This window comes from Pelmatolapia mariae, linkage group LG2 (assembly GCF_036321145.2).
Source record: "Pelmatolapia mariae isolate MD_Pm_ZW linkage group LG2, Pm_UMD_F_2, whole genome shotgun sequence".
NCBI lineage: Eukaryota > Metazoa > Chordata > Actinopteri > Cichliformes > Cichlidae > Pelmatolapia > Pelmatolapia mariae.
This window is the reverse complement of record NC_086228.1, coordinates 31,605,429-31,631,152: the sequence shown is the minus strand read 5'-3', so window position 1 is coordinate 31,631,152 and position 25,724 is coordinate 31,605,429. Positions and strand designations below refer to the sequence as shown.

General features: G+C 40.7%; 1 protein-coding gene across 1 annotated transcript in view; it reads right to left on the bottom strand.

The window, feature by feature from the left end:
- The window catches only part of gfra3 (GDNF family receptor alpha 3), a 103,407-nt gene that overhangs the window by 28,066 nt on the left and 49,617 nt on the right, over positions 1–25,724 (bottom strand). Inside the window, exons 2-3 of the mRNA XM_063498742.1 lie at positions 12,876–13,172; positions 3,342–3,413 (exon numbers count right to left, since the gene is read on the bottom strand). Coding sequence (XP_063354812.1) covers positions 3,342–3,413; positions 12,876–13,172 — 369 coding nt within the window. The remainder of the gene's footprint in view (positions 1–3,341; positions 3,414–12,875; positions 13,173–25,724) is intronic.

The following is a 25,724-nucleotide window of genomic DNA, read 5'->3' as shown; positions in this document are numbered from 1 at the left end:
TCTTCACCAGTTAAACATACCACAATTTCAGTAGTTGTAAACTGAACCTCAACACTGCAAACTACCCAGTTTGTAATCTAACGGTTGTCTAATATAAACCTTAAATTATTCTCATTTAATGTGCTTTTGAAAACATTTTAGAATAAGAAACATCCAGATAAACTCAGCAACGTCTCATGTACATATCCAATATCCGATTTAAAACCTTGGATAGATTAGAACATTATATATAAGCTTTAAATGTTTAGCTTATCAAACTTGCTCAGCAGTCTTTAACTTAGAAAATAATCTTCAAAGAATTCACACATTAATTTGTTTAAAGGTTACTGTGAATATGCTCCACTTCTGTAAAACTATCTAGATGCTGAAATACCTTAAGCACAACTTCATATCTGAACATATCATATGTGATGAAAACACAATTGCAGGCAGGATGGTGGCTTAACTGTCTCTGTGGCATCAGCTAAAAAGAAAATGAGAATGGAGCTCATAAAAATTAAAATTGCTTGACAATATTTTGTATTAAACTGCCAGTCAGATTTAATTGCTCATTAAATGAAGGTGTCTGAATCCCAATCTAGATCATTCTGGGCCATTTTAACTCCTGCATATACACAAAATACTTGATAATACCCTAAATATACTCATACCATATAAATAATACTTATTACTTTCCTACATTAAAGTTTTTCTAATTTGATTCAAATGAATGGAGTGGTATCTAAAATTAATAAACAAAAATAAAATTACATTTACAGCTAGAGAACACTATAACATCTGTTATTGGCACGAATCTTGCCTCTGATCCAAAGTTCTTCAATTTTCTGGTAACATTTTTGGTTTGGATACAGGATATCCAAATAAGACAAATGGATGACAGTCTGATTACCCACTGTCTGTGTAACACTGCAGGTGGAATTTTACACCACATCACTGCTGAATGGGTTGATCTCCGCATGCAGTGTAATGCTACTTGGGAACATTTATAACATTTCAGTCTAACCTTTTGCTTCTCTGTTGTGATGCTAGGTTGCTGCAGAAATTTCTAAGTAGTATGTTGTTTTTATGGAGGAAAACTGGCCCAAAGTTCATTTTTGTGATGAGGGAAATTTAATTTAGCTAGTTCAGATGAGAACAAAATATATTTGGGGGAAATCTGGGGAAAGATTTTGTGAAGTGAGAATGTGAAAGACATCAATCATTCTGGACCGGGAAAGAGTAGCGGTTTGGTCTCTTATTGATCTACATGGCAAGTTGAACAATAAAGTTTATCTTAAGCTCTGTCACAAACAAACAGCTTGTATCCACAGGCTGAACTGGAAGAACAACAGAGAGGCTGTACACAAAAAGGGGATAAGCAGGTGCTTCAATGTGTGCAGCTAAACGATGTGTAATGTGTTCTGTGTAAGTTGGTGTGGTTACAACTACTGTAACAAAAGAATTTCCCAAATATGGGGTAAGTATTACTCATTTTTCATGTATATAAGATTGTCCTATGCTGTAAATTATGGGATACAGTAATACAGTTTTTTTATTTGTTTTTAAAAAAAAAGGTGTAAAATAAATTAATCACAGTAATTCTTCTCACCGAGTACTGGTGCTCTTTAAAAAAATGACCCTCTGAATCTACAGCGGGTAAAATAAGTAGATAAATAACATAATATAGTTAATAATATATTTCTAACGGAAACAACTGACATGAAATTCTCATCAGATGTCGGTAACAAAGTAAATAAAGACCTACACTAACACAAAGAAAACAGAAAAAACAATTTCAAGACTGATTGATTTCATGACTTTCACAACCTTATCGTTCTAAAATATACTGATGGCATTGGTTATAAAATAATTTCTAAACTAATGAAGGGTCCAGTAAGCATTCTTGGGGCCATAATCCAGATGTGGAAAGAACATAATTTCACCAAAAACCAACCACGACCTGGCGCTCCTACCAAGGTTTCAGACAGAGAGAAAAGAATTATCAGAAGAATTGTCCAAGAGCCAAGGACCACTTGTAGAAAGCTACAGAAAGACTTGGAATCAGCAGGTCCAATAATCTCAAAGAAAACAAGTAAACCTCCAGGGCGTCACCACAGAAGATTCAATTTCTGAAGAAAAAAAGCATATTGAACCTTTTTTTAAGTTTTAAATTTAACTCCTTGAATGCCATAAAATACACCATATCTGAGTCACTTGCTGGTCAAAAGGCACTTTAAAACGTCATACGAACAGTGACGTTTGGAAGTAGGTACATCAAAGTGTGGGGTTGTTTTCCACCATCCGACACTTCATATAAGTGAAGGAAAGATGAATGTAAAAATGTACCAAGACATTCTTGATAAAAAATCTGATGCCATCTACCATGAAGATGAAAAAGGTGGTTTCAATTGTTTCAGCGAAAGAAGATAAAGCTCCTAGAATGGCCCAGCCAAACATATGATCTGAATCCAATTGAAAATCTATGGAAAGAACTGAAGAACTGAGGTTATAGAAGGGGCCCAACGGACTTTCAGGATTTGGAGGCTGTTAAGGAGGGAAGAATGGGCCAAAATCAGACCTGAGCAATGTTTGCACCTAGTTTCTCCATATAAGAGGCGTCTTGAATTGATTCCAATAAAGGCTTTTGTACGGAGTATTAAACAACTCTCAGTAAGCATGTTCATTTCTCACTATAGCACTTCATTTAATTTATGGACCTCTATGGTTTGATTTCTTTGCATGTGTGGATTGGATGGGCTGTTACCAACGTCAGATTTCATAGCACCTTTAGAAATATATTTACTTGGAACATGTTCAATACTTATTTTACCCGGAGTAGGCTGGGATTCCTCCCCTGGGAACCTTGAGTATGTTTCTTATCAGTGTTATAGCTATCTATTAACTTGAGACATTTGACAGTTTATGCTCTTTTGGATATGTCCAAAAGTAATCACCAGTTTTTTTTAGGATATGTTTTTCATAACAATAAATGCCTGTTGCGTGTCTGTTCCATTCAGCTTGGACATTTCTGGATAAAAGAAAATATGCAGCTGGTCAAAGGAGACCAACCTAACACCACTAATGTGAGTGCACACTGAAAACCCTTATGGTGAAAATATTGTTGATGTAGATGGACTTAGAAAAGCAGAGATTAGAAAAAAAAACAATAAAAGATCAGTGTCACTACATGATATTGATTGATATATACTTAACAGCATCTCTGAGGCTTAGTGATCCATTGATCTGCTTCACTGCTATAGACCTCTATGTCATTAAAAACTCAATGTGCAAGTCCACAAACTCAATGTGGTTAATCGTGATAAAAAGACCACACAAGTGGCCATGTGCTTATCAGTGCTTACCTGCCACTAACGAAGCCATGTGTGTATCCACAAGCATGTCGTCATATGGAGATATTTCCAGCTCCTCCTCCCCTGGGAACAAAGGAACACACAAACATTAGCAAACCTATCTGTCTGTTTACAATAAGGCAAACATATTTAAAAGAAAAACTTAGGTAATGCATGGAAACGATATCGAAATTCCCCACTGATATTCACACATCTGTTTTCATTATTAAAGGATTTAATTAATTACAGATTCCCAAGGAAAGAAATTGGCTCATGCTTGCTGATTGGTTTAAGGATATATTAACTCTGAGGTTGTTCAGTTTAACTGAAGTGCCACAGTCCTACACCATTACTTCAAATTCACTTACAAAAAGTCCTAAGTCAAAAAGAGACCAACTGAACTTGTCTTTGGGAACACCAATAACCATGATGTTTATCCAGGGCCAGGTCACAGAAGCAGAAAAACCTAGGCTCGCCCTCTCCAGCCACCTTCTCCAGCTGACGTCTCAGCCATCCAATTCATTATTCTCATGCCAGCTGAGAGATCTGACTGGTTTGTCATCAGTCTACACATGGACTCCTCATGGCAAAATCTGAAAAGCCGGGGTTTGGGCCACCAGGGCCTCCACCTTTGACTGCTGTCTTACGCACATCGCAGCCAACCCCTGTGGCACCTACTGTGAGCCTGCAGGAGGGCAGGCCCATGTTTCCTTTTCAGGCTCGGCCAAAAGAACGAGCCACTGGGCGCTCTCCCACGTACTCCCTCAGTTTACTGCCAGGTTACTCTGTATCAGGCAGGGTAAAATAGACCCGTGCTATTTTCTGCGCTAACAGGAATAACACTTCAAATTTTAGTTTTCACGGCAGCTGGTTAATATTAACAATTGTAGGCCTGATGATAATATGGGGATGAAATAAACATATTTCCTGTGGACACAAACAGAATAGTAACACAAGGCGATGAAAGGCAATATGATATAATGTGGTGTAATGTAATGTAGCATACATATAATATGCATTATAATGTTTCATACAGATGTAGGTGGTTCACTGAAAAACTCTAATATTGCAGACATACAAAATGATGGTTTCATATTAAGTAACACTGAAGGGCTTTTCTTTAGACTGTTGGCCTCCCTGTTGCAATTGGCTGGGATGTGAGGGGCAAAATGAATAGGAAGAAAGAGAAGAAGAACACAACACAACAGTACTGCCTCTGAAGATGTTGACACAATTCGCTTGGTTTACAGTTTTTGCCCGTTGCTTGAACACTATAAACCCATGCTTAGACTAAAGTAACACAACTTGAAGCTTTTGTTACCATACCTCAAACACATGTACCCATACCTTAAACAAAAGCGCTGCTTTGCACTCTAGTTGCAATTATGCAACACACTTACTCCTTTATGCAACACACATGGTCCTGCATACTACACTCTATTCCATACATAAGACACTTCGTTCAAAAATGAAATTTCAGGGTGCCATTTGGAAAACACATGTATCCAAAATACAAAACACATCAGGTAATTGCAACCACTCAAATACACACCTGAAGGCACTTACTTGCAAAACTGAACACCAATTAGCCAACTACAAAAAGTCCTCAGTTTAGCCATTTCAAGAACTTTGCAAGCATGGATGGAGGGAGAGCAAGAGGAGGAGGAGGAGGAGGAGGTCGAAGAGGCCATGCATGGACCCATATTTCTGATGATATAAGAGCAACTTTGGTGGACCATGTCATCAACCATGGCCTGACTATGAGGGAAGCTGGGCAGAGAGTCCACCCACATCTAAGCCGCTTCACAGTGGCATCTGTAATAAGAACATTCCGACTAGAAAACAGGTATGTCGTCACCTCTCTACCTTCTACTCTACTCAGATGGTTTCTATAGCACTGTTCTACAGTATATCACATTACCATATCAAGTGTACAGGATATTGCAGGGTGCTAATGCTCCTTTTGCAGCCAAAGTGGTAGTTTCTGTGAAACATACCATGATTACTTATATTGAAGTACAGTGTTGTACAGTGGATGATACAGTATATACAGTAAAGTACTGTAAGAAAAATAAGCAAACCGATGACAATATGTGGTTGTATGTCTCTAGAATGACTCGAAGACCTTCTGGGGGAGGACGCCAACGCCTGTTCACACAACAGCAGGAACTTGCCGTTGTGGACCTAGTGAGGGCAGACAATGCCATCCGTCTCCACCAGCTACGAAAGAAAATACTTGCAGACAGGCAAGTGTTCAACAACATAAACCATGTGAGCATCACCACCATCAGACGCATCTTGGGAAAACACAGCATCACCATGAAGCAGCTCTACAGAGTCCCATTTGAGAGGAACAGTGACAGGGTCAAAGGACTTCGAGCTGAATATGTACGGGTAAGTGTAACTGTCCTTTACATTTACAATACAGTATTGGTGAAATCCAGTAGCAGCTGAATATGTACCATATCAGTACCACATGGATCCATTCTGAGAGCTACACAGGTACCTGTGTGATGGGGTGAGGGTTCTGTATGTGTAGCACTGTAGTACAGTAATATGTTCTCTTTTTTTTTTTTACAGAGAATCTTGGCCATGGATGGAGCTGCACAGCCTCATGAATTCATTTTCATTGATGAAGCTGGATTCGACCTGTGCAAAACAAGACGACGGGGTCGTAATGTAATTGGCCAAAGGGCAATTGTGCACGTCCCAGGGCAGCGCGGGGGAAATATCACATTGTGTGCCGCCATAAGCCTTCGAGGGCTTCTGCATCATCATGCAAAACTAGGTCCATACAATAGCCAACATATACTCACATTTCTAGATGCTCTCCATAATATAGTTGTACAGGACAGACCAGATCAGCCCAGGTTTGTGGTGATATGGGATAATGTCAGTTTCCATCGGGCTGCTCTGGTCCAGGCCTGGTTCTCCAACCACAATCAACTTGAAGTGGTATACTTGCCCCCTTACTCACCATTTTTAAACCCTATAGAGGAAATTTTTTTGGCTTGGAGATGGCGTGTATATGACCGCCAACCACATACCCGCATGCCTCTTCTGCAGGCAATGGAACAGGCCTGCGGCGACATTCAGGTGACAGCAATCCATGGATGGTTTCGACATGCAAGGGGATATTTTCCCCGGTGTATAGCGGGAGAAGACATTGCTTGCGATGTCGATGAGGTCCTGTGGCCAGACCCCAACAGACGGCGGGATCCATGAGCCCACGTATGCACAATTGTCATGATTTTTTGTGTTTACAGTATAGTGTTTTTTCTATTACTGTATTATGGTTTTTTTTTTTTGCTTTATCTGAATTCATGGTACTGCAATGTACAGTGCTGCAATGTACAATATTGAGTAGGCCTCTTTGCTTTTTTGGTTGTTTGAAAATGTGTCTCCTGAAAATATGCCTTCTGAATAAACAATGAAAATCAAAGACTGCAGTGTTTTATATAAAGTAGACTAGTGTGTTCCCCCTGATCTGACAGTGTTTGCATATGATGCAAGTATGTGTCATTTTGTCAGCAGAGTTACATTTTGACAAAGGAATGTTAGGTTTTGATAGCAGAGTTTAGGTTTTGAGAGTAGAGTTTCAATTTGGCACAGATGTGACTGGTATATTTCCCAGTGTTGTGTCATGTTTACTTCTGTTTAGAGTTTTGGCACAATGAGCGCAATTTTGCAAAATGTGTTCAAGCAAAGGGCAAAAACTGTAAGAGGGGTAACTTGCAACAGAGAGATTAATAGCAATTATCAGTGTGTGTGAAAGTTTGTTAAGTCACACTACAGAGAACTGTACTGCAGTGGAGGACTGTTTCCAGGTGAGGCCTAAGCAGCTAGCACAGATTGCTTGTCTGCTCCATGGGCTCAACTATAAAGAACTTTTGGTGGACTGAATGGTGAGCTGTTACAGAGCTGCAAGCATAGAAGTACACGCTAACATCACGAGGAGGCAAGAGATATGAGTCCATTTGGATTGGTAAGTCCTACCCGATAAAAGCTAATACCCCAGCTGAAAATAACGGGTATCACAACAGTGGCTGTCAGCTTTATCTGTTAACCCAGGCTTTCTAGCTGAGGCTCTGTGTATGTTCACATAGAAAGATAAGGCTTTAATTGAACATGTAAGAATAGGTAACTTGAGTTCATATGCATGTAAAGGTAGACGAACGAATACTTTTGGCAATACAGTGTAGTAAGACAGACAAACATCTGACATTTGTATCATAAAACAAACAAACAAAGAGGATAAAAAATCTAGAATATGTTATTGAAGACAGAAACTTTATTATTTTATTCTAAGAACTTTTATCAAAATATATAACCATCAAACAAAAATAAAACCTTCAAAATGACTAAAAGCCCCAACTGACAGCTTATACAATACAAAACTCTGTACTGAACACAAATAGGCTTTACACACTCAAACACAACCCACTGGACAGGAATCTCTGCTGATTACTATATGCATGCTATATAATTGTTCAGACATTCTGGCAGAGGACATGTGGAGACCAATCCACATGGTTTAATTGCTGTATCCAAACTTTACCTAAACTATGTATTTTAGTTTGGGTGAAGAAAAAGAAAAACACAAACAAGAAGAGCCTAAAGCAACCCTCTAGAATCTATAGAGATCATCTGACAGTGAATTAAGACTCAATCTCAGAACAAAAAGCAGGGATGTCTGGAGAGGGAATTGGGGACAGGCGCCCAGGACAACAACGATTCGATTCAGAGAAGTGGTCAACTTCCAGAGAAAACCAACACCTATCACACTGGTGAACATCCATGGTTTGGACATCAAGGTCATGAACAGGTATGAATTCCTGGGTGTTCACCTTAACAGTGAACTGCACTGGTCACATGACACTCAAGCTCTGTACAAGAGGGACCAAAGCTGGCTCAATCTACTGGGCAGTTCACTGTGTCATAACAAGTCTTCAGTAATGTTTTGCACACCCCAAAAGATTTTGATGGCAATCTTTTATCTGGTTGCCTGCTGGGCAAGTGGCAGCACAGAGGGGTAAAGGAAAAGGCTTGTGAGGCTCCTGACTGAGAGAAGAAGACTGGTGCAGAAGGGCAGCTGTGTCTGGCCAGTTCCCAAAACCCCTAATAGCAGATGTGTGGGGGAGGATGTTAGCTGAGCTAATGTCCATTATCGACAACACCTCTTACTCCTGGCACGAGACTGTTAGAGCCACAGTGCTATCGCATCCTGACAGCATTCAGACTGTATGATACATGATAGATGACAGTTCTGTTTATTATTCATTTTTATGTGTTGTGATTGACTATGTGCTTCACATGAGTGATCGATTGGTTTTAGAACTTAAGAGCCTTCTAGGATGAGAGGTGAAACGTCTCTAAGAAACTTCAAGAAACACAGACATACCAGAAGGCAAAATTCTAGAAATGCTTGTCCCCAACAATTTTGGACATATGTCACTGAAAAACTGTCATGGAAATGCAGCTAAAGAAATTGAAATCTGAATTTCCTCATAGGTCTAAGTTCACACTCAAAGCCATGCCTCTAATGTTCCTGTTGCTGTATCAGCACACCTGCATCTAAGCCCTATTACCACAGTATGCTTCTCACCATGTTTTGGACCTGGCTCTGTGGCTCACAGACACTTTGCTACCCAGCCAATCATAAGAAAAACTGCCCATCTGCATCAGGGCTCCTCATCCTGATGCAGACGGGACATCGCCAATCCTTTGCTATTTCGCCTTTTCAGGCGGAAGAGGGCTACTGTCATCTCTGCTTCTCACCCTGGTCAGAACCTGCCTCTTCACCTAAGTCTGAGGACATCAAGGTGCTAAAGATGCTGAGCTTTCTGTTTATGAGTCTTCAGTAAGCTTGGTGGTTCGATCCCAGTATGCTCCAGTCTGCATGCCAAGTGTCCTTGGGTAAATTACTAACCATGCTGCTCTCCAATGCATCCATCAGAGTATGAATGCATGTGAATGTTAGATAGGAACCACTTAGAAACAGCGTACTTTGGACATATTTCAGTCATCCATGGGGTAATGTACAAGTAAAGTGCTTTGAGTGGTCAGATAGAGAAGAAAAGCGCTAAATAAGAACCAGTCCATTTACTTTTCTGAGCAGCAGATATAAAAAGTGAATTTTCAAATCTTGAGCCTGTTAATATAAAGACTGGGTTCAATGTGCCTACTCGCAGAACTTCCCTGCTGTACCATGCTGTACCAAGACTAAAGTTTGTGTTACTGAACCTTTTGGTATTAAGACTGAGTTTTCTGAATTTAGCATTTTTTGTTAATCTCTGTCTCTCTTCCACGGCATGTCTTTATCCTGTCTTCCTTCTCTCACCCCAACCAATCACAGCAGATGGCCCCGCCCCTCCCTGAGCCTGGTTCTGCCGGAGGTTTCTTCCTGTTAAAAGGGAGTTTTTCCCTTCCCACCGTCGCCAAAGTGCTAGGGCTAGTGCTATGGTTGTTGGGCTTTTCTCTGTATGTAGGCTCTACCTTACAATATAAAGCGCCTTGAGGGGACTGTTGTTGTGATTTGGCGCTGTATAAATAAAACTAAAATTGAATAATTCCTGTGGCAACAAACACAACAGGTGGTGAAAGATTATATAATATAATGTAATATATAATATAATGTGATGTATATAATTTAAAATGAATTATAATATTTTATAAAGACATAGGTGGTTCATTGAGAAATTTGAATATTGTGGAAACTTGAAATGATTTGACATTAACATTGAAGGTAACTGAGGTAAAATTCTTAGTTGGGTTTTTTTGTTTGTGTGTTTGTTTTGAGTGGTCACATCTGCTGACCCTCTACCTACTTTGCTATGGCAAGCTCAGAGACTTCGAATGGTTCCTCTACAGGAACTGTGCAAGCCCAAGGAGACTGTGTGCCCTGCTGAGCAGTCAGAGTCACCAACATATTTAGTGATGACACCTCAGATGTCCCTTTAGGGTTGACACATATACTAATTGGTCTTCTCGTCTTACCCCACGTACAACACATCACTCAACATGTGTGGTCTATGCATCCATTATTTTAACAACTATAGAAGCACAACCACGAAAGTCATTTCCCTTCATCATATTACTGCTCTTTTAGTCTTCTTGATGTTTCTTGTACTGAATTGCAAATCATATTGTACACTTAACCTTTCATTGAAATCAGTCAATAACACATCCCTCTGTCATATAAAATCTCATCAATACGGACAAAATAAATGACAAGGTATGACTGACAGGATACCACATCCAAAGTGATCATGAGCCCATGTTATTAAAAGCTACTTCTGTCCACTTGTAAAAGCCATTAGCAGAGCTGTAATTGACTAGTGGACCAGGCGCTTGTTCCTGCAAATTATTTAAGCGCATTCCAAAGTACAAGTTCAATCAAAAATGTAATGGCATGTAAAGTGTTTATGTATGTAAATCCTTTTCCAGGCTATATATTTATGGTAATGACATGCTAGAGCAGCCTAGTAGCATAGGGAACTGAAGAGTGTGTAATTACACTAATGCTCCACTGACTAATAGGCCACAGGGGAGGTGGAGTCCGTAGGCTTGTGTTAGCTCACTTACTGATGCACAAATCCCACCAGCACAGAAGATAGACTCCTGTGATTGTGTGTGTTCAGACTGAGGAGTCTTTAGCAGGGCTTCATTTGTACACAGGGCTGGTTTGGGATTATGACAAGTTTGTTGGTTAAAAAAGAGATTCTGTCTTGAATAAAAGGGCTAAAATTAGCAATGATTGAATATAGAGTAGTCACTAGAAAGTCTTTTTATAACATAAGAAAGTACATAGATGCATATGGTTGCCTGTGTAAAAAAAGAAAAAAAGTATCAACAGTGTGTCAAAATGCTCCTGCTAATGATCTTCTATGTAACCTGCCAGAAACAAGGATGCAACAGGTGCTGTTATTTGGTTAGTGAGCATAAAATCTTGAGGCATAATGTTGATGAGTAGACTCCACCACACACAGATATATTGAAAACGCTGTAATATCTGACAATTATACCTACAATGTAGATTCAATCATTACATACAATATGTGTAGCGAATGTGATATAATAGTAGCTACTATATCACATTTGCCTTCCACACTGGCATGCCTCCACTATACCTAATATATATGTCATACAAAAATAATAAAGCACAAGCTTTAAATATCCTTGAGACTTTTGAAGTATAAAGATAGCCTTCAAAACAGTACATACTATATTTAATGAATGTGAATGAAAACATTGCAAACAGTAATGTGCATGCAGAGGCAATTCTTTACTGTGGCAACACCACAAACCTATATAAATACATGAAAGGCCAGGAAAAAAAATAAAAGCTTTTTCTTGGAAACAGCAGGATAATAAACAACAAGAAATTCCACAGACAGACCCCGACCGCCAGCGTAGAGACAGATGCCACTGTTCCAGTCCTTCCAGAAATGCAAAGAAATACCAGGTAGCTCATGTAGTGGTCAAAGTAATCTCTTAGTAAATGGACTGATGCTTTTATAGCACTTTTTTACTCTCCCAGAGCACTCATCACGCTTTATGCGACATGCCACACTCACACAAGCACTTTCTTCTATGCTTTAAGGGCTTACTAGCTAACATTCACACGCATTCATTTCTGATGCATTCCGATGGATACATCAAAGAGCAACTTGGGGTTAATGTCTTCCCCAAGGATACCTGGCTCCCCCATGCAGACTGGGGGAGCCAGGGATCAAACCACCAACCTTCCAATCAGTAGATGACCTGCTCTACCTCTACTCAGGACCATTGCTGTGAGCAACAGTGCTAGACACCGCACCACCATGGTGCCCTATGTTCAGACATTTAAATTATATATTCAGCCCACTGAATTGTGTTAAATAAGTTACTTTATTCCAGCGCGTCTTGGGTCTGCCCCAGGGCCTCCTCCCGGTGGGACATGCCCGGAACACCTCACCCAAGAGGAGCCCAGGAGGCATCCTTATCAGATACCTGAACCACCTCAGCTGGCTCCTTATATTTTTTTTATTAAATCTAATAAAATTAATTTATTGGATTTGAAAATATATACCTCAAACATGAATCATGAAACATGTCTGAATATATTAACCCTTTATGTTGACTGTTTATCTTATTTATAAAATACATTTAAACTGGTATAACACCAAGTCATTTTAAGTTCCAGATCTCAGAAAAACCCAAAATATTTGAAAAGCTAAAAGGTATTTTTTTAACGTGTAAATTATTTAAAATACATTCAGGTCATTAAATTATATTCAGAATTTGCAAAGTGGTAATGATTCGTCTCATAAATCTTCTCCTCTAAACTATAAGTATCGCTGTTGGTATCTGCAGTACTGACCCTGTATTTGCTTGGTATTGATACCGAAATATTGATAGTATTGCTCAACACTATCAGCTACAGCTGGATTAGTCAGCATACATTTAAACTGAAATGACCACACCCCTAACTTTAAACCTTATGCTGTCCAAAGAGTTTAGTTGAGTTTTAGATATACACCTCCAACACGATCCAACCACACTGACCTGGCAGCAGGCGAACCCTCCAGTATATGCGCAGACACAGCTCCTCCTTACGGAAACCACGCTGACATTTGCAGGTCAGTAGAGAGGGGTGTTTGGCTAGCAGGGCATCCCGTCTCTCCATGCACTCAGATGCCAACTGTTCTGCCTGCGGGGACACCGCTGCATCTTCTGCACATAGCTCCAAGCCTCGATACAATGCCTCGCACGTGGGTTCAACGGAGCACACACGATGAGCTTCAACACAGTCAATGGTGGGGGCAGGGAAGTTAAAGATGGATGCTGAGGATGGCAACACACCTAGGAAAGCAAAAAAGTTAACATCAGATACACTGCATTATTATGCCGTGACAAGGTCTTAGAGAAAATACTTACAGCGTATACCTATAGTGACTTGCATAGCCAGCAAACTATTGCAGCTAAGATAAGATGTGTTTGTACTGTTGTATGTTTACTCTTTTGTGGAGCACAATTTTTTCTTATAGAGAATAAAATGTTGAGTGGCGCACCAGAGCTAATAAGCAACAGCACCTTCTTCTGGACTCAGTCACTGGCTTTCTGCACCCTCATAGGTCCATATGAGACCTTGTCTAACAAACCTCAAGATGGCGCCGGTGTACGTGGCTGCTCGTCTGTCGCTGTCAGTTTTGTTTGTTTTTATATTGCTCCTGTCGTGTGTCACTCAAGAAATCGGGTCATTACTGGTGTACGATCGCCAATCGCTTCTGAACCTCCGATGTTCTGGACAAAACACAGCTGCATTTTCTAACGGAGGTCAGAATTCATGGTGTCCGCTGCTGTCTCATATCCCAACTTGCCTATGCCGTGCAGCCATGCTACCTCCCCGGCGAAGACGTCGGGGTAGGCGCAGTGGTCGGCTGGTTAAACTCAAGATCTCTTTAGCGCACCATCCCACTACCGTCAAAGGAATACAGAGATTATTTCCTGGAGTTTTTGTGCACCGACGTTTCCTGGACCCCGTGGATTCCTGCCTCATCCCCGTGGTCTGCCAGGATGACGCGCCGCTCCTCCGTGACCCCTGTCCTCCTCGGCTCAACGTGCGCCGGGCGAACCTCCGCAATCTGAGGCCGCTGTGTCGGACTCCCTGTGCCGCTGGGGCTTATACCTCATCCCCGGCTCCTGTCAGGATTGGGCTGGTAAACGCCAGATCGCTGGTGAACAAATCTTTTATTCTGAATGAGTCATTCATCTCCTGGAAACTAGACTTCATGTGTGTCACGGAGACTTGGCTTAATACTGGTGAGTCCAGTACTTTATCTGAACTTTTACCAGCGGGTTGTTCCTATTTTAACACACCAAGGACATCAGGGAGAGGAGGAGGTACGGCAGTTGTTTTTAAAAAGGATTTTAAATGTAAACAGTGTGTTTTACAGCCCTCGTTTTCCAGCTTTGAGCTCACGTGTTTTGAAGTTAATCGCTCTAACTCTGTGCTCTTTGCTGTTATTTATCGTCCCCCTAAATACAATAAGAATTTCATAAATGACTTTTCAGAATTTCTAGCTGGGATTATGCCCAACTACGATCATGTTCTTATTGTGGGAGATTTTAATATCCATGTCTGCTGCCCTGACAAACCTCTGGTGAAGGAATTTTTAAGTCTCATTGACTCTTTTAATCTGGTCCAGTCCGTACCTGGTCCCACACATGAACATGGACACACACTAGACCTGGTCTTGTCACACAGTCTACCTGTGTCTAACGTGGAAGTGACTGACACTGCTTTCTCTGACCATATGGCTGTATTATTTGATGCTGTGTTTTCACGCACTACAGTTCAAACCAGCGCTCCTATTCGCCGCTGTCGGATTATTAACCCTTCCACTGCTGCCCAGTTCTCAACTGCTTTTGACCAGCTTTCTATCCCCGCCGATCGTACTCCCTTGGACACAGAGAACCTCAGCTCCTGGTTTCAATATTCTTGCCTTACTATTCTGGACTCTGTGGCACCATTAAAAACCAGGAAGCCCAAGGCTAAAACTGACCCTTGGTTTAATGACGCCACTCGGGCTGTGAAGAGGGAGTGTCGTAGAGCTGAACGCAGATGGAAGAGGGACAAACTGCAGGTGTCTCTTCAAATCCTAAAGGACTGCTGGCGCCTCTATCAGGATACAGTCAAAGAGGCTAAAAGAAAATATTTCTCTAAGATCATTTCCTCCAACAGTCACAATCCACGTGTGTTATTTAAATCTATTGACTCAGTCTTAAATGCTCCACAAAGTGGCTGTTTGGAGGCCTCTCATAAACTGTCAAATGATTTTATGTGTTTTTTCATTGAGAAGGTTGCAACCACGCGGGCTCTCATTTCTTCCCCTGAGTCTGACCCCTCTGTTTCGATCCCTTGCTCTGCTGTTTTTAACCAGTTTGAGCCTGTGTCTCTTTCTTATTTAGAGGATGTGGTCGGCCACCTGAGGCCCTCTGGTTCCCCAAATGATCCTGTCCCACCACAATTTTTTAAGGAGATTTTTCCTAGCATAGGTCAGGCTGTTCTTACTGTTATAAACAGCAGTTTAATATCTGGTGTAGTCCCTGCTAATTTTAAGCATGCGGTAGTACAACCCTTGCTTAAGAAACCTGCCCTGGACCACACTGTGTTGGCTAACTACAGGCCTCTCTCCAAGTTGTCCTTTATGTCTAAAATCTTAGAGAAAATTGTACATTGCCAATTGATGGATTTTTTAAATGAGAATGGTATCCTGGAGGTCTTTCAATCAGGTTTTAAAAACTTTCATAGCACGGAGTCAGCACTCTTAAAGGTTTTTAATGATATCCTCCTTACCTGTGACTCTGGTAATCATGTTGTTCTTGTCCTCCTTGACCTAACAGCTGCCTTTGACACTGTAGACCACAACATTTTACTGTCTCGCTTGCACCATCTTGCAGGCATTCGTGGTACTGCTTTGAAATGGTTTAGGTCTTATCTTTGTGACAGAACTTTTAGTGTTAACTTTTTAGGGTATGAGTCTTCCTCTGCCACTTTTCAGTCTGGGGTCCCGCAGGGCTCAATTTTAGGGCCTCTGCTTTTTTCATTATACTTACAGCCCCTGGGAACCATCCTCAGAAGGCATGGAATATCCTTCCACTGCTATGCTGACGACTGTCAGATTTATTTGCCTCTGAAGCAGAAAGAGGCCTTCTCTATTAAGCCACTTCTAGCATGTCTAGAAGACATTAAATCTTGGATGTCCCTAAACTTTCTAAGGTGTAATTCAAGCAAAACTGAGGTGATTCTGTTTGGTCCTAGTGGACCTTGTGAACCCTCTGCTATTGATTTGGGACCCCTGGCAGAGTATTTTAAATCTGTTGTTACAAACCTGGGTTTTAAGATGGACAGTGATTTTAAATTAGACAGTCAAATTAGGGCTACTGTCAAGTCCAGTTTTTACCATTTAAGGCGCTTGGCAAAGATAAGACCTGTTTTATCCAGGCAGCATCTTGAAACGGTAATCCATGCTTTTATTTCATGTCGTCTAGATTACTGTAATGCTCTGTATTGTGGAGTTAGTCAGCATCTTCTCTCTCGTCTGCAGCTGGTCCAGAATTCTGCTGCACGACTTTTAACCAAAACTCGTAAAAGAGAGCACATAACTCCCATCCTGGCTTCACTCCATTGGCTGCCTGTATATCTTAGAGTTCATTTTAAAATTCTCATGTTTGTGTTTAAATGTTTAAACGGTCTTGCCCCAACTTACCTCTCTGAGCTTCTCCATCCTTACTCACCCCCCAGGTCTCTCAGGTCAGCTGACAAGCTGCTCCTGGAGGTACCCAGGTCCAAGAGGAAGCTCAGAGGGGACAGGGCCTTCTCTATTGCTGCTCCTAATCTGTGGAACAGTCTGCCCCAGCACATTAGAGAGGCCCCTTCACTGTCCACTTTTAAAACACATCTTAAAACCCATTTTTATTCCTTGGCATATGACACAGTCTGACCCAATTTTATTGATTTTATTGTTTTGATCTAATGTGCTGATTTTATTGTTTTAAATGTAATTCTCATCATCATTTTTTATACTATTTTATTATTGTCTTTGCTATTTGTGCTAATTTTATTTATTTTAATGTCATTTTAATAATCATTTTTTATATATATATATATATATATATATATATATATATATATATATATATATAATTATTATATATATTATTATTATTTTATTTTTTTTTTTTTGGTAATATTATTATTTTTCTTATTTTTTAACATGTTCAATGTATCACTCTGGCATGTCAAGTGTACAGCACTTTGTGTTCAGCTGGGGGCTGATCCGAAAGTGCTATATAAATAAATTGCTTGCTTGCTTGCTTGCTTACTCTCAAGATAGTACCGTATTTTCCACACTATAAGGCATATGCTTTCACTTTCATATTAGTGCATTAGTGCGCCTCATAATCCAGTGCACCTTATGTATGTATTCTGGTTGTGCTTACTGACCTTGAACCAATTTTATGTGGTACATGGCGCTCAAAAATCTGTCAAAAATGTTTTAGTACGACTTTGGTAAGCTACGAAGCCGCATCGCTTCATGGATTGCCGGAGCATTACAGCTACCGTAGTCATGAGTCTTGCTGAGTAATCTGGGTCCTAAACTCCGGGCCTTTCTCAATATGCGTACTTGTGCGTACTTGCGTTCTCGTGTACTCGTGATACGTCATCAGTCGGAGACCAAGTACTGTTCCAATTCAAAGTACGCATCAAGCCGAGAACGTGAAAAAGTCCCGGATGTGTTCTCGCTCCGCCTGTTTTATCGAGCATGCATCGGTGGTGACTTGTGTGGACTTGGTACAGCTAAATATCCCAGAATGCATTTCGTCCAAAGCTCAAACGTGGTAATGGCGGACGAGCGGGGCTAAAAACTTTTAAATATTACTCTTTCTGGGTCACAAGATAAACTTTTAAGTTATTTTCAAGCGAGAATGTAGCTGTGTAAGCTTCAAATATCTGCTTGATTTATCAAGATATCATATATTTCCAAACGTGCTCCGATGTTTTCGGAGACGTCTGTGACCCGCCAGCTCCATAGCAGACAGCAAGATCGAGGATCACTAGAGCCGGCGAGAACAGCGGACTCCCGGCACATTGTTTTCAACCCCCCCGGGGTCTTTTCGCTACTCAGGTTAAACAAACCCCAAACCCCAACAGCTGTCTATTGTATTGAGTGTCCACTAATATAAAAATAAAAGCGTTCTAACATCTCACCTGCTTGTTTTTATTAAGACATACATGTACACTATTTTTATTAATAGAGATTTCACTACTGAGGTTAAACATGATATATAAGCAGTGTTGGGCAAGTTACTTTGAAAAAGTAATTCAATTATAGTTATTAGTTACTATTTCAAAAAAGTAACTGAGTTAGTAACTGAGTTACAATATTCTAAAAGTAATTAATTACTTGAAAAGTAACTATTGCGTTACTTTAAAAAAAAGTTTAACCCTCTGGGGTCCAGGGTATAACTGGCCATTTTAACTACTTTTGATTTTCCCTCCACATTTTACCTTTGAAAACTATTTACTTTGCCTTGTTTGGTATCATCCTTTTCAGCACAACCTCACGTGTCTGAATTTACAGTCATGTTTTCATTTTGACATACTGTATTAACACAATTGATCTAAAATCAGACAAAAACCATAAAATCAGAGTAGAAAAAGTTATATTTTTTACTGTAACAACCACAAACATCTTTAATGAATCATATTTCATAACTTTAAATGCAACTATAAATTGTCAATTTTAAAATCCTATGCACAAGATTACTTTTACCCTTTTTTTAAATAACCATTTCAAACTATTTACAGAACAATCAGCTGTTCTTCAATAAGATGCCACACAAATTATTTGTGCCACTCCAAATATTTCTGTCCACTATAAAGGAAACATCACAGCCTGATACCTGCAGGTCTGACAGCAGCAGGTGTATCACTCCTGTTTCTACCTGGAGACAGCAGTCGCCTCATTGTTCTGACACACAACACAAAACTATCCACAACACTACACACTAACTACACAAGACAACACATTAACTACACACTCCAAACACGCTAAACGTCACAAATCTCTCACATCTCAAAACTCGCTCTCTCTCTTTTTCTGCTCTCTCTCTCGCCGTCACTCCTAAAACTTCTGCTGTTTTTTTTTTGTTTTGCTCATAAGCAGAGAGGTCTCGCTGCGCTGTCCTTAGACAGTAAACGTGACGAAACTATTGAGGTAAAAACGCCGCGTATATATTGTTTATCATGACTCTGGTTTTACGTGGCCTATCAACACAATTTATAAACTGGTATATATCACCTTGTTGCTTTGTCATCTTGGTCATGTGATTGGCTTACCACGACTACTTTATTCTTCCTCAGTCAAACAGCAGCACTCATGTGATTGTTTTGCCCCTTAGCTCCAGGTGTTGTGCTAGACAGTGATTGTGATTGCCGTCCGCGGGAGCGCGCAGCTGCTTAAAGCTGTAGCGCCCAGATTACTTACAGCTACTTCCGTGCAACTGATATAAGATGCAGTAAGCTGAACACAGCTTCAACCGTCTGTTTGTTGAAAAATAGTAACGGACCGCGTTTCCTTGTTAGTAACTGTAACGGCGTTGTAATGATAGGAATAGTAATTAGTTAAATTACTCGTTACTGAAAAAAGTAACGCCGTTAGTAACGCCGTTACTTGTAACGCCGTTATTCCCGTCACTGTATATAAGTAACTTACATCACTTCTAAATGTTAATGTTTGGTTTATTTCAGTGTTTTATTTGTTCCTGAGTAAATCGGTTTGGCTGTGATTAAAGTTAAGCTTCATAACATGTTACTCACAGTTAAATTAAGAAGGTACGGCAGTAAAAACTCCGGACCTATGACATCATCAAGTACGCTGGTGTTCCAATTATACAAATCGCGAGTCCGTGCTCGCGTTCTCGGCAAGTCCGTACTCCCGTGCGGTCTCGGCAAGTCCGGTCTCGCCGAGAACGCGAGTACGTACTTGCGTACTTCGAATTGAGAAAGGGCCTCCGTCTTCTTCATGTCTCAACGTCAAACGAACACTGCAGCTTCACTAAGAGTTAAAAACTGTCTAAATTCTTTCATCTTTAATAAAATGATCAGCATTCCTGCTTTACCAGTTGTAACAATTAAGTTTAACATCCAGGCATTCATGAAAACAGAATTTATTAAATTTAACGGAGTTAGAAGAAGTTAGCTCGCTAGCTTCCACCTAAACATGATATAGCATGTTCTGACTGAGAGATTTCTGAAAAATTAAAACTCAGCTCTGCTATCACTTCCAACATAAATGGAGTTTGGCTACACTCACACTTGTCAGCAATTTAAAATGACCAATTAACCTGACCCCATGCATTTCTTTGGACTGTTAGAGGAAGACAAATGTGGTGAGGCGTGGTAGGCGGTGCCGTGTGGACGCACCTGCATGGCATCTGCAATCACGCCTGCAGTGTTAAAAACATGGGGAAGCAGGGGTTGTTGGAGGTTCTGGTGTGATGCATGAGGAATGAATAAAGATGGGTTTGACTAACAATCTATGTATCCGCCGTGTCTCAATCATACCACAACAGAATACCCAGAGACAAACCACGGAGACATGAAGAAAACTCAACACAGAAAGGCTCCAGGCTCTATACAAACCCAGGACCTTCTTCCCATGAGTGCTAACCACCGTACATCTGTCAGTTGTTTTTGTTGGTTTGTTTGATTTACATAAAGGAAGCTTTTATTATTTTGTGTTAAGATTATTTTTGGTGGCATGAGTGCATGGCACTGAAGATGAGTGGTACCACCAACATCCAATCTAGCCCCTGGACATCATCAAGAGTAGATGCAAAACCAATGATTACTTAACTTTAAAGCTAAGTACTATCAATCCATTGCAATAGCATTCAATAATTGTTCAGTTGTAACAAGATAAATATTAAACCAGGAGTGTAGCATATTGTTGTCTTGTCATAAAAAGTTAATGAAATTTGGTGAACAAAGTTACACAGACTGTTGCTCTGTTGATCTGAAGAGGTCTGTGCTGCTATTAGAACTGAAGAGGTTTCACATGTTTTTCATTAGAACTATGATGATCTAGAACTGTTGTCTTATTGTGCTGTTCAGTCTTTCTTCTTTGAACACTTCTTCTCTTCCTGAAATGATACGTTCTTGATTTTGATCTTGACTTCTTGATAAAAGACACGCATACAAAAAAAAGCTGTAGTATTTTTTTTTTTATATGTTCACAAAAAACACAAAACAAGGTAACTTGTCCTGGTTTGGCAATTTCCTTTTCTCTTTACATGACTCAGGGAGCTTTCATTCCTGACCCTTGGATGGGTCACTACCTGGGCCTCACCCTTTCACACCTGCAGGTTGCTTTCCATCAAGAAGATGAGTATTTGGGAGCCGCAGTTGTGATGGGTCTCCGCCTGATCACAGTACCTCAATTCTGGGCCTCATATTCTGCAGTCCTACCTGAAATCTTACCTGTTCAGCTTCTTGGATTTCCCAGTCACTGGTCGTGCTCCTCACATTGCTTTGAAAGAATCTTGTCACGGGATACTCACCTGCCTGCCCACTCTTCACCAAGGCCACCTAAAGCCTTGTCTTGTTCCAAGTATCTCCACCTCTGTCTTCTTCTGAATCACAAACCCACTTAGACCCCAGTGCCATCTTTGTCTGCTTCCTGCCCAGTTTCCCCCTAATGTAAATAAATACTATGCACCTGCTTCCTGTTTGCCTTTGGCCTTGTCAAATCTTAAAGTAAACATGGTACACAATGGTATTGGAGCCATGGGTGGCCACACAGTCTGAAGTGTAGAGGGAGTAGAGCAGTGGTGAGAGGACACACCCCTGTGGTGCTTCCATGCTGATGGTGATGCTGTCGGAGACGCACCTACCCAACCTCACCACCTGAGTTCTGCCAGCGAGGAAATCCAACACCCACGCACACAGACGGCTGTCCTAGATCCCTCAGCTTTGTGAACAGTCTGCCAGGCACTATTGTGTTAAAAGCTGAACTGTGAGCAACAAACAGCAATCTCACATAGTTACCCTGTTTCTTGTCCACGTGACTGAGAGTGGTGTGCAGGGCATGGGCGATGGCATCCTCTGTGGACCTGTTGGGTCGGTGGGCGAACTGGAGATGATTTTCTTCAACAGCCTCTCGAACACCTTCATAACCACCGAGGTCAGTGCAACTGGCCGGTAGTCATTCAGGAATGAGGGCGCAGGGATGATGGTGGATCTCTTGAAGCATGTGGGGACCACAGACTTAGCCAGGGACTCGTTGAAAATTGAAGTGAACACACCTGCTAGCTGGTTAGCACAGCACCACAGCAGATGGCCAGTGATGCCATCTGGTCCTGCAGTTTTCCTTGTGCATACTCTCCTCAGCGCCACTCGGACATTGTGCTCTGCGATGCGGATCGCCGGTCCCTCGCTTATGATGTCACTGTCCTCAGTTGTCAGGCAGTAGTTAGCATTAGCCACCTGGCTAACCTCGAAACAGGTGTAGAACTGGTTCAGCTCGTTGGTGAATGCAGAGTCGGCGTTGGTCAGCACAGTGTCCCTGGCTTTGTAAATGGCTGCAGTGGGCCCAGAACTACAGGAAGACTAATTTCAAACAGGCTTGCTAACAGATGAGTGCCGTGCAACCCTGGATGGTCCAGATGGATGGAGTGGTGGATGGTTGGTGTACGGCCACCATGTCCCAACAAGGCTGCGATGTCAGCAAGGAGGTGGTGGGATCATGATTAGGGCCGGAATCATGGGGAGAGAACTGGTTGGCCCTTTTAGGGTCCCTGAAGGTGTGAAAATGACCTCTGTGAAGTATGTGGAGTTTCTGACTGACCACTTTCTTCCATGGCAGAAAAAGAAGAACCATGCTTCCCACAACAAAGTCATCTTCATGCTAGACAATGTACCATCTCATGCTGCATCTGCATCATTGGCTGCTATTGGCATAAAAGGAGAGAAACTCATGGTGTGGACCCCATCCTCCTCTAACCTCAATCCTATTGAGAGCCTTGGGAGCATCCTCAAGCAAAAGGATGTATGACGGTGGGGGGCAGTTCACATCCAAACAGCAGCTCTGTGAGGCTATTCTGACATCCTGCAAAGACATTCAAGGAGAAACTCTCCAAAAAAGTTCCATGGATGCAAGAATTGTGAAACTATCAAATAAGGGGTTTTACGTTAATATGTAACTTGACCTGTTAAGATGTTTTTGATTGAAATAGCTTTTGATTCCAGTAAATATGATCTTCTAATGCTGCAAATTCAACAAATGACCATTTTCAATTCTCTACAACCTATAAAATGTTTTGAAACTCTGTTGCGCGTAATAATTTGGAACAGTGCGTTTTAAGATTTTTATTTGTGAAAAACATACTGTTTTCATTGGGAGGTTTGTTCAGTAACATTTGAATTATACTCTAATGGTTGATGACTCAAAAATTATGCTGACTGTCATTTGAATCGACTGTTTAGGAAAATCAGAGAAAAAGATCACTTACATAATAATTTGGAACTTGGTGGATGTTCCCTCTGTCACCATGTCAGCTATGTCATAGTGTTTCTGATGTCTCTGAGTCTGTGTCTGTGCGTACGTGTCGTATTTCCTGTTTCACTTTGACAGTCTTGTGCGCTTGGTCAGTGTATCTATTTTTGCCCCCCCCCCTATCTCATTATGTTTGATTTGTCCCAGCTGTGTTTAGTCCTGTTCCCCATGCTCCCGTGATCCTATCTGTGTATTTTAGTCCTCAGTCTTCCCCTGCTTGTTGTCGCGCCGTGCTGTGTTTTCTCCTCTCATGTTCCTGAAAATATTGTAGGTCCTGGTCATGGTTTGTTTCCTTTCTCAAGTTTCTTAGTCTGCAGGTTCCAGTGCCCAGTTTAGTTTCTAGTTTTTGGTTTGTTTTTTTAAAAGTCTATTTCTTATGAAGAGTTTTTCCCGGCAATAAAGCTGTGCTTTAAGTTTAACTTTCTGTTTCTGAGTGCTGCGTTTAGGTACTTCATATTGCCTGCCACACAGCACAGAAGCATCACAGCAAAATTGCCATTGTGTCAAAATAACAGGAGGATTTTTTTCCAAGCCTAAATTTCTTTTGTCTTTTGTAGCATATAACCCCTTTGAAAATATGCAGCAGTAGACCAAAAACTGAAGAAAACCACAGATCATCATGTGTACATTACCTGTTTCACTAAAGTGAAACAGAGCAAAGTTACAGAGGTGCATTAGAGACATAGCTAAGCGTTTTGCAATTTGGCACCATCTGTGAAAGTTTTTAGGTACTGAATAGCAGAAATTAGGCTTTTTAGTTAGAGGTAATTTTTTCCAAATAAAATAATCAAAATAAAATAGTGATGTATGAAAGGACATTGTTTGTCCACCGTTCATCCATGGTTGGGTGAACAGGGCAATCTGTACTTTGTATTTTCATCGTCTTCTTTTTACCTGCTCTATAATTATCTGCTCTTTTAGTTGTTTATGGTGGACATTGGAATGGTTTTGGGATTTTTGTAACTGAGATTTTTCCGTTTATGTAAATGTCCATATTTAAATAGCAGGCCTGGTGGCCTATGAAACCTTATTTTCCTCCTTCATCACGCAGTACCTCCAGTTCACACTAGAACGGGACGCAGCCAACTGTAAGGCAGCATGAATGAGAATTAGAACATCCAAGGCTAAGTCCTTGGTCCTCATACACCAACTTTAACCCTTAATGAGGACACACATACAATCTTTCTATTACTTTTTGTTGTGAACAGAAAGCTGACAACAAAAAGCAAAGTTAAAAACCAGCTCAAAGAGACTTCAAAGAGAGCACCACAGCAATTCTACTGTAGAAACATGAACGGATAGCAATGGAAGCTTAAAGTCTAACTGCTCATCAGTTCTCTACGTGTTGTTTAGAGTTTGGCTCTTTGCAGCCATCTGCATAGAAAGAATGTTAACACAAAGCTAGCCAAGAATCCACAGTGATAATAAAGCTGGGTGAATGCCAACCCCAGTTTAGCAGCTAAAGTTTGGAAGCAGTATAATTGGTTTGTTTGTGTCCATGATCCAGTTTGCACCATTGCGCTCTTATCCTTTTGTGGAATAAAAGTAAAATAAAATATCAATATGTTTACTCCTCAAAAGCTGCATTGCCGTACCACTCTACGATACAAACTGTGGGCCGTAAAAACAAACAAAAGGTTCAAAACAGAAAACTGAAGAACATGTGTGCAAAAGTAACAACATAATCGTTACTGTAATGTCATTACTAAATGTAGTACAATAGTGCATTACATTACTGCATACTGAAAAATGTAATGTGAACTAGCTGTCTGTTTGACTTGTTTGAATAAAGACAAACATTTGGATATTCATTTCATATTAATGTTGTTGCAAAGTTTGAGGCTTTTGTCTCTGAGTGGACTGCTTTTCTGGGTGCTCCACGTGGGTAAAAAAAAATTCTGCATAATAATTTTGGCTTTGGAATCAGTCTAAAAGTGAACTAGCACAAATTCTGTCTGCTGTGCTTTAACATCTCAAACAAACCACACCACAGTCAATCTGAAAGCTTGCTGAGAAGAATTCTCTGTGTGGTTGTTTGGTCTGCATTTGTGTAATAGGCATCATGCCAGTTGTCATGGACTAAGCACACAGTGACAATTTCACTAATCTGACTTTTAATAACTAAAGAATTGATTTTTCTGTCATTCCAACATTCCACCTCCTCTTTTGTATTCTTACCTACTTGAAGAAGTGTACAATAAATGCAGGTAGGCACGGATGCTCTCCAAAGTCAGTCTTTGCTTTATGTATTATTTTCAAATTGCTCTTGAATTCTGTTGAATCCAAAGTTTTT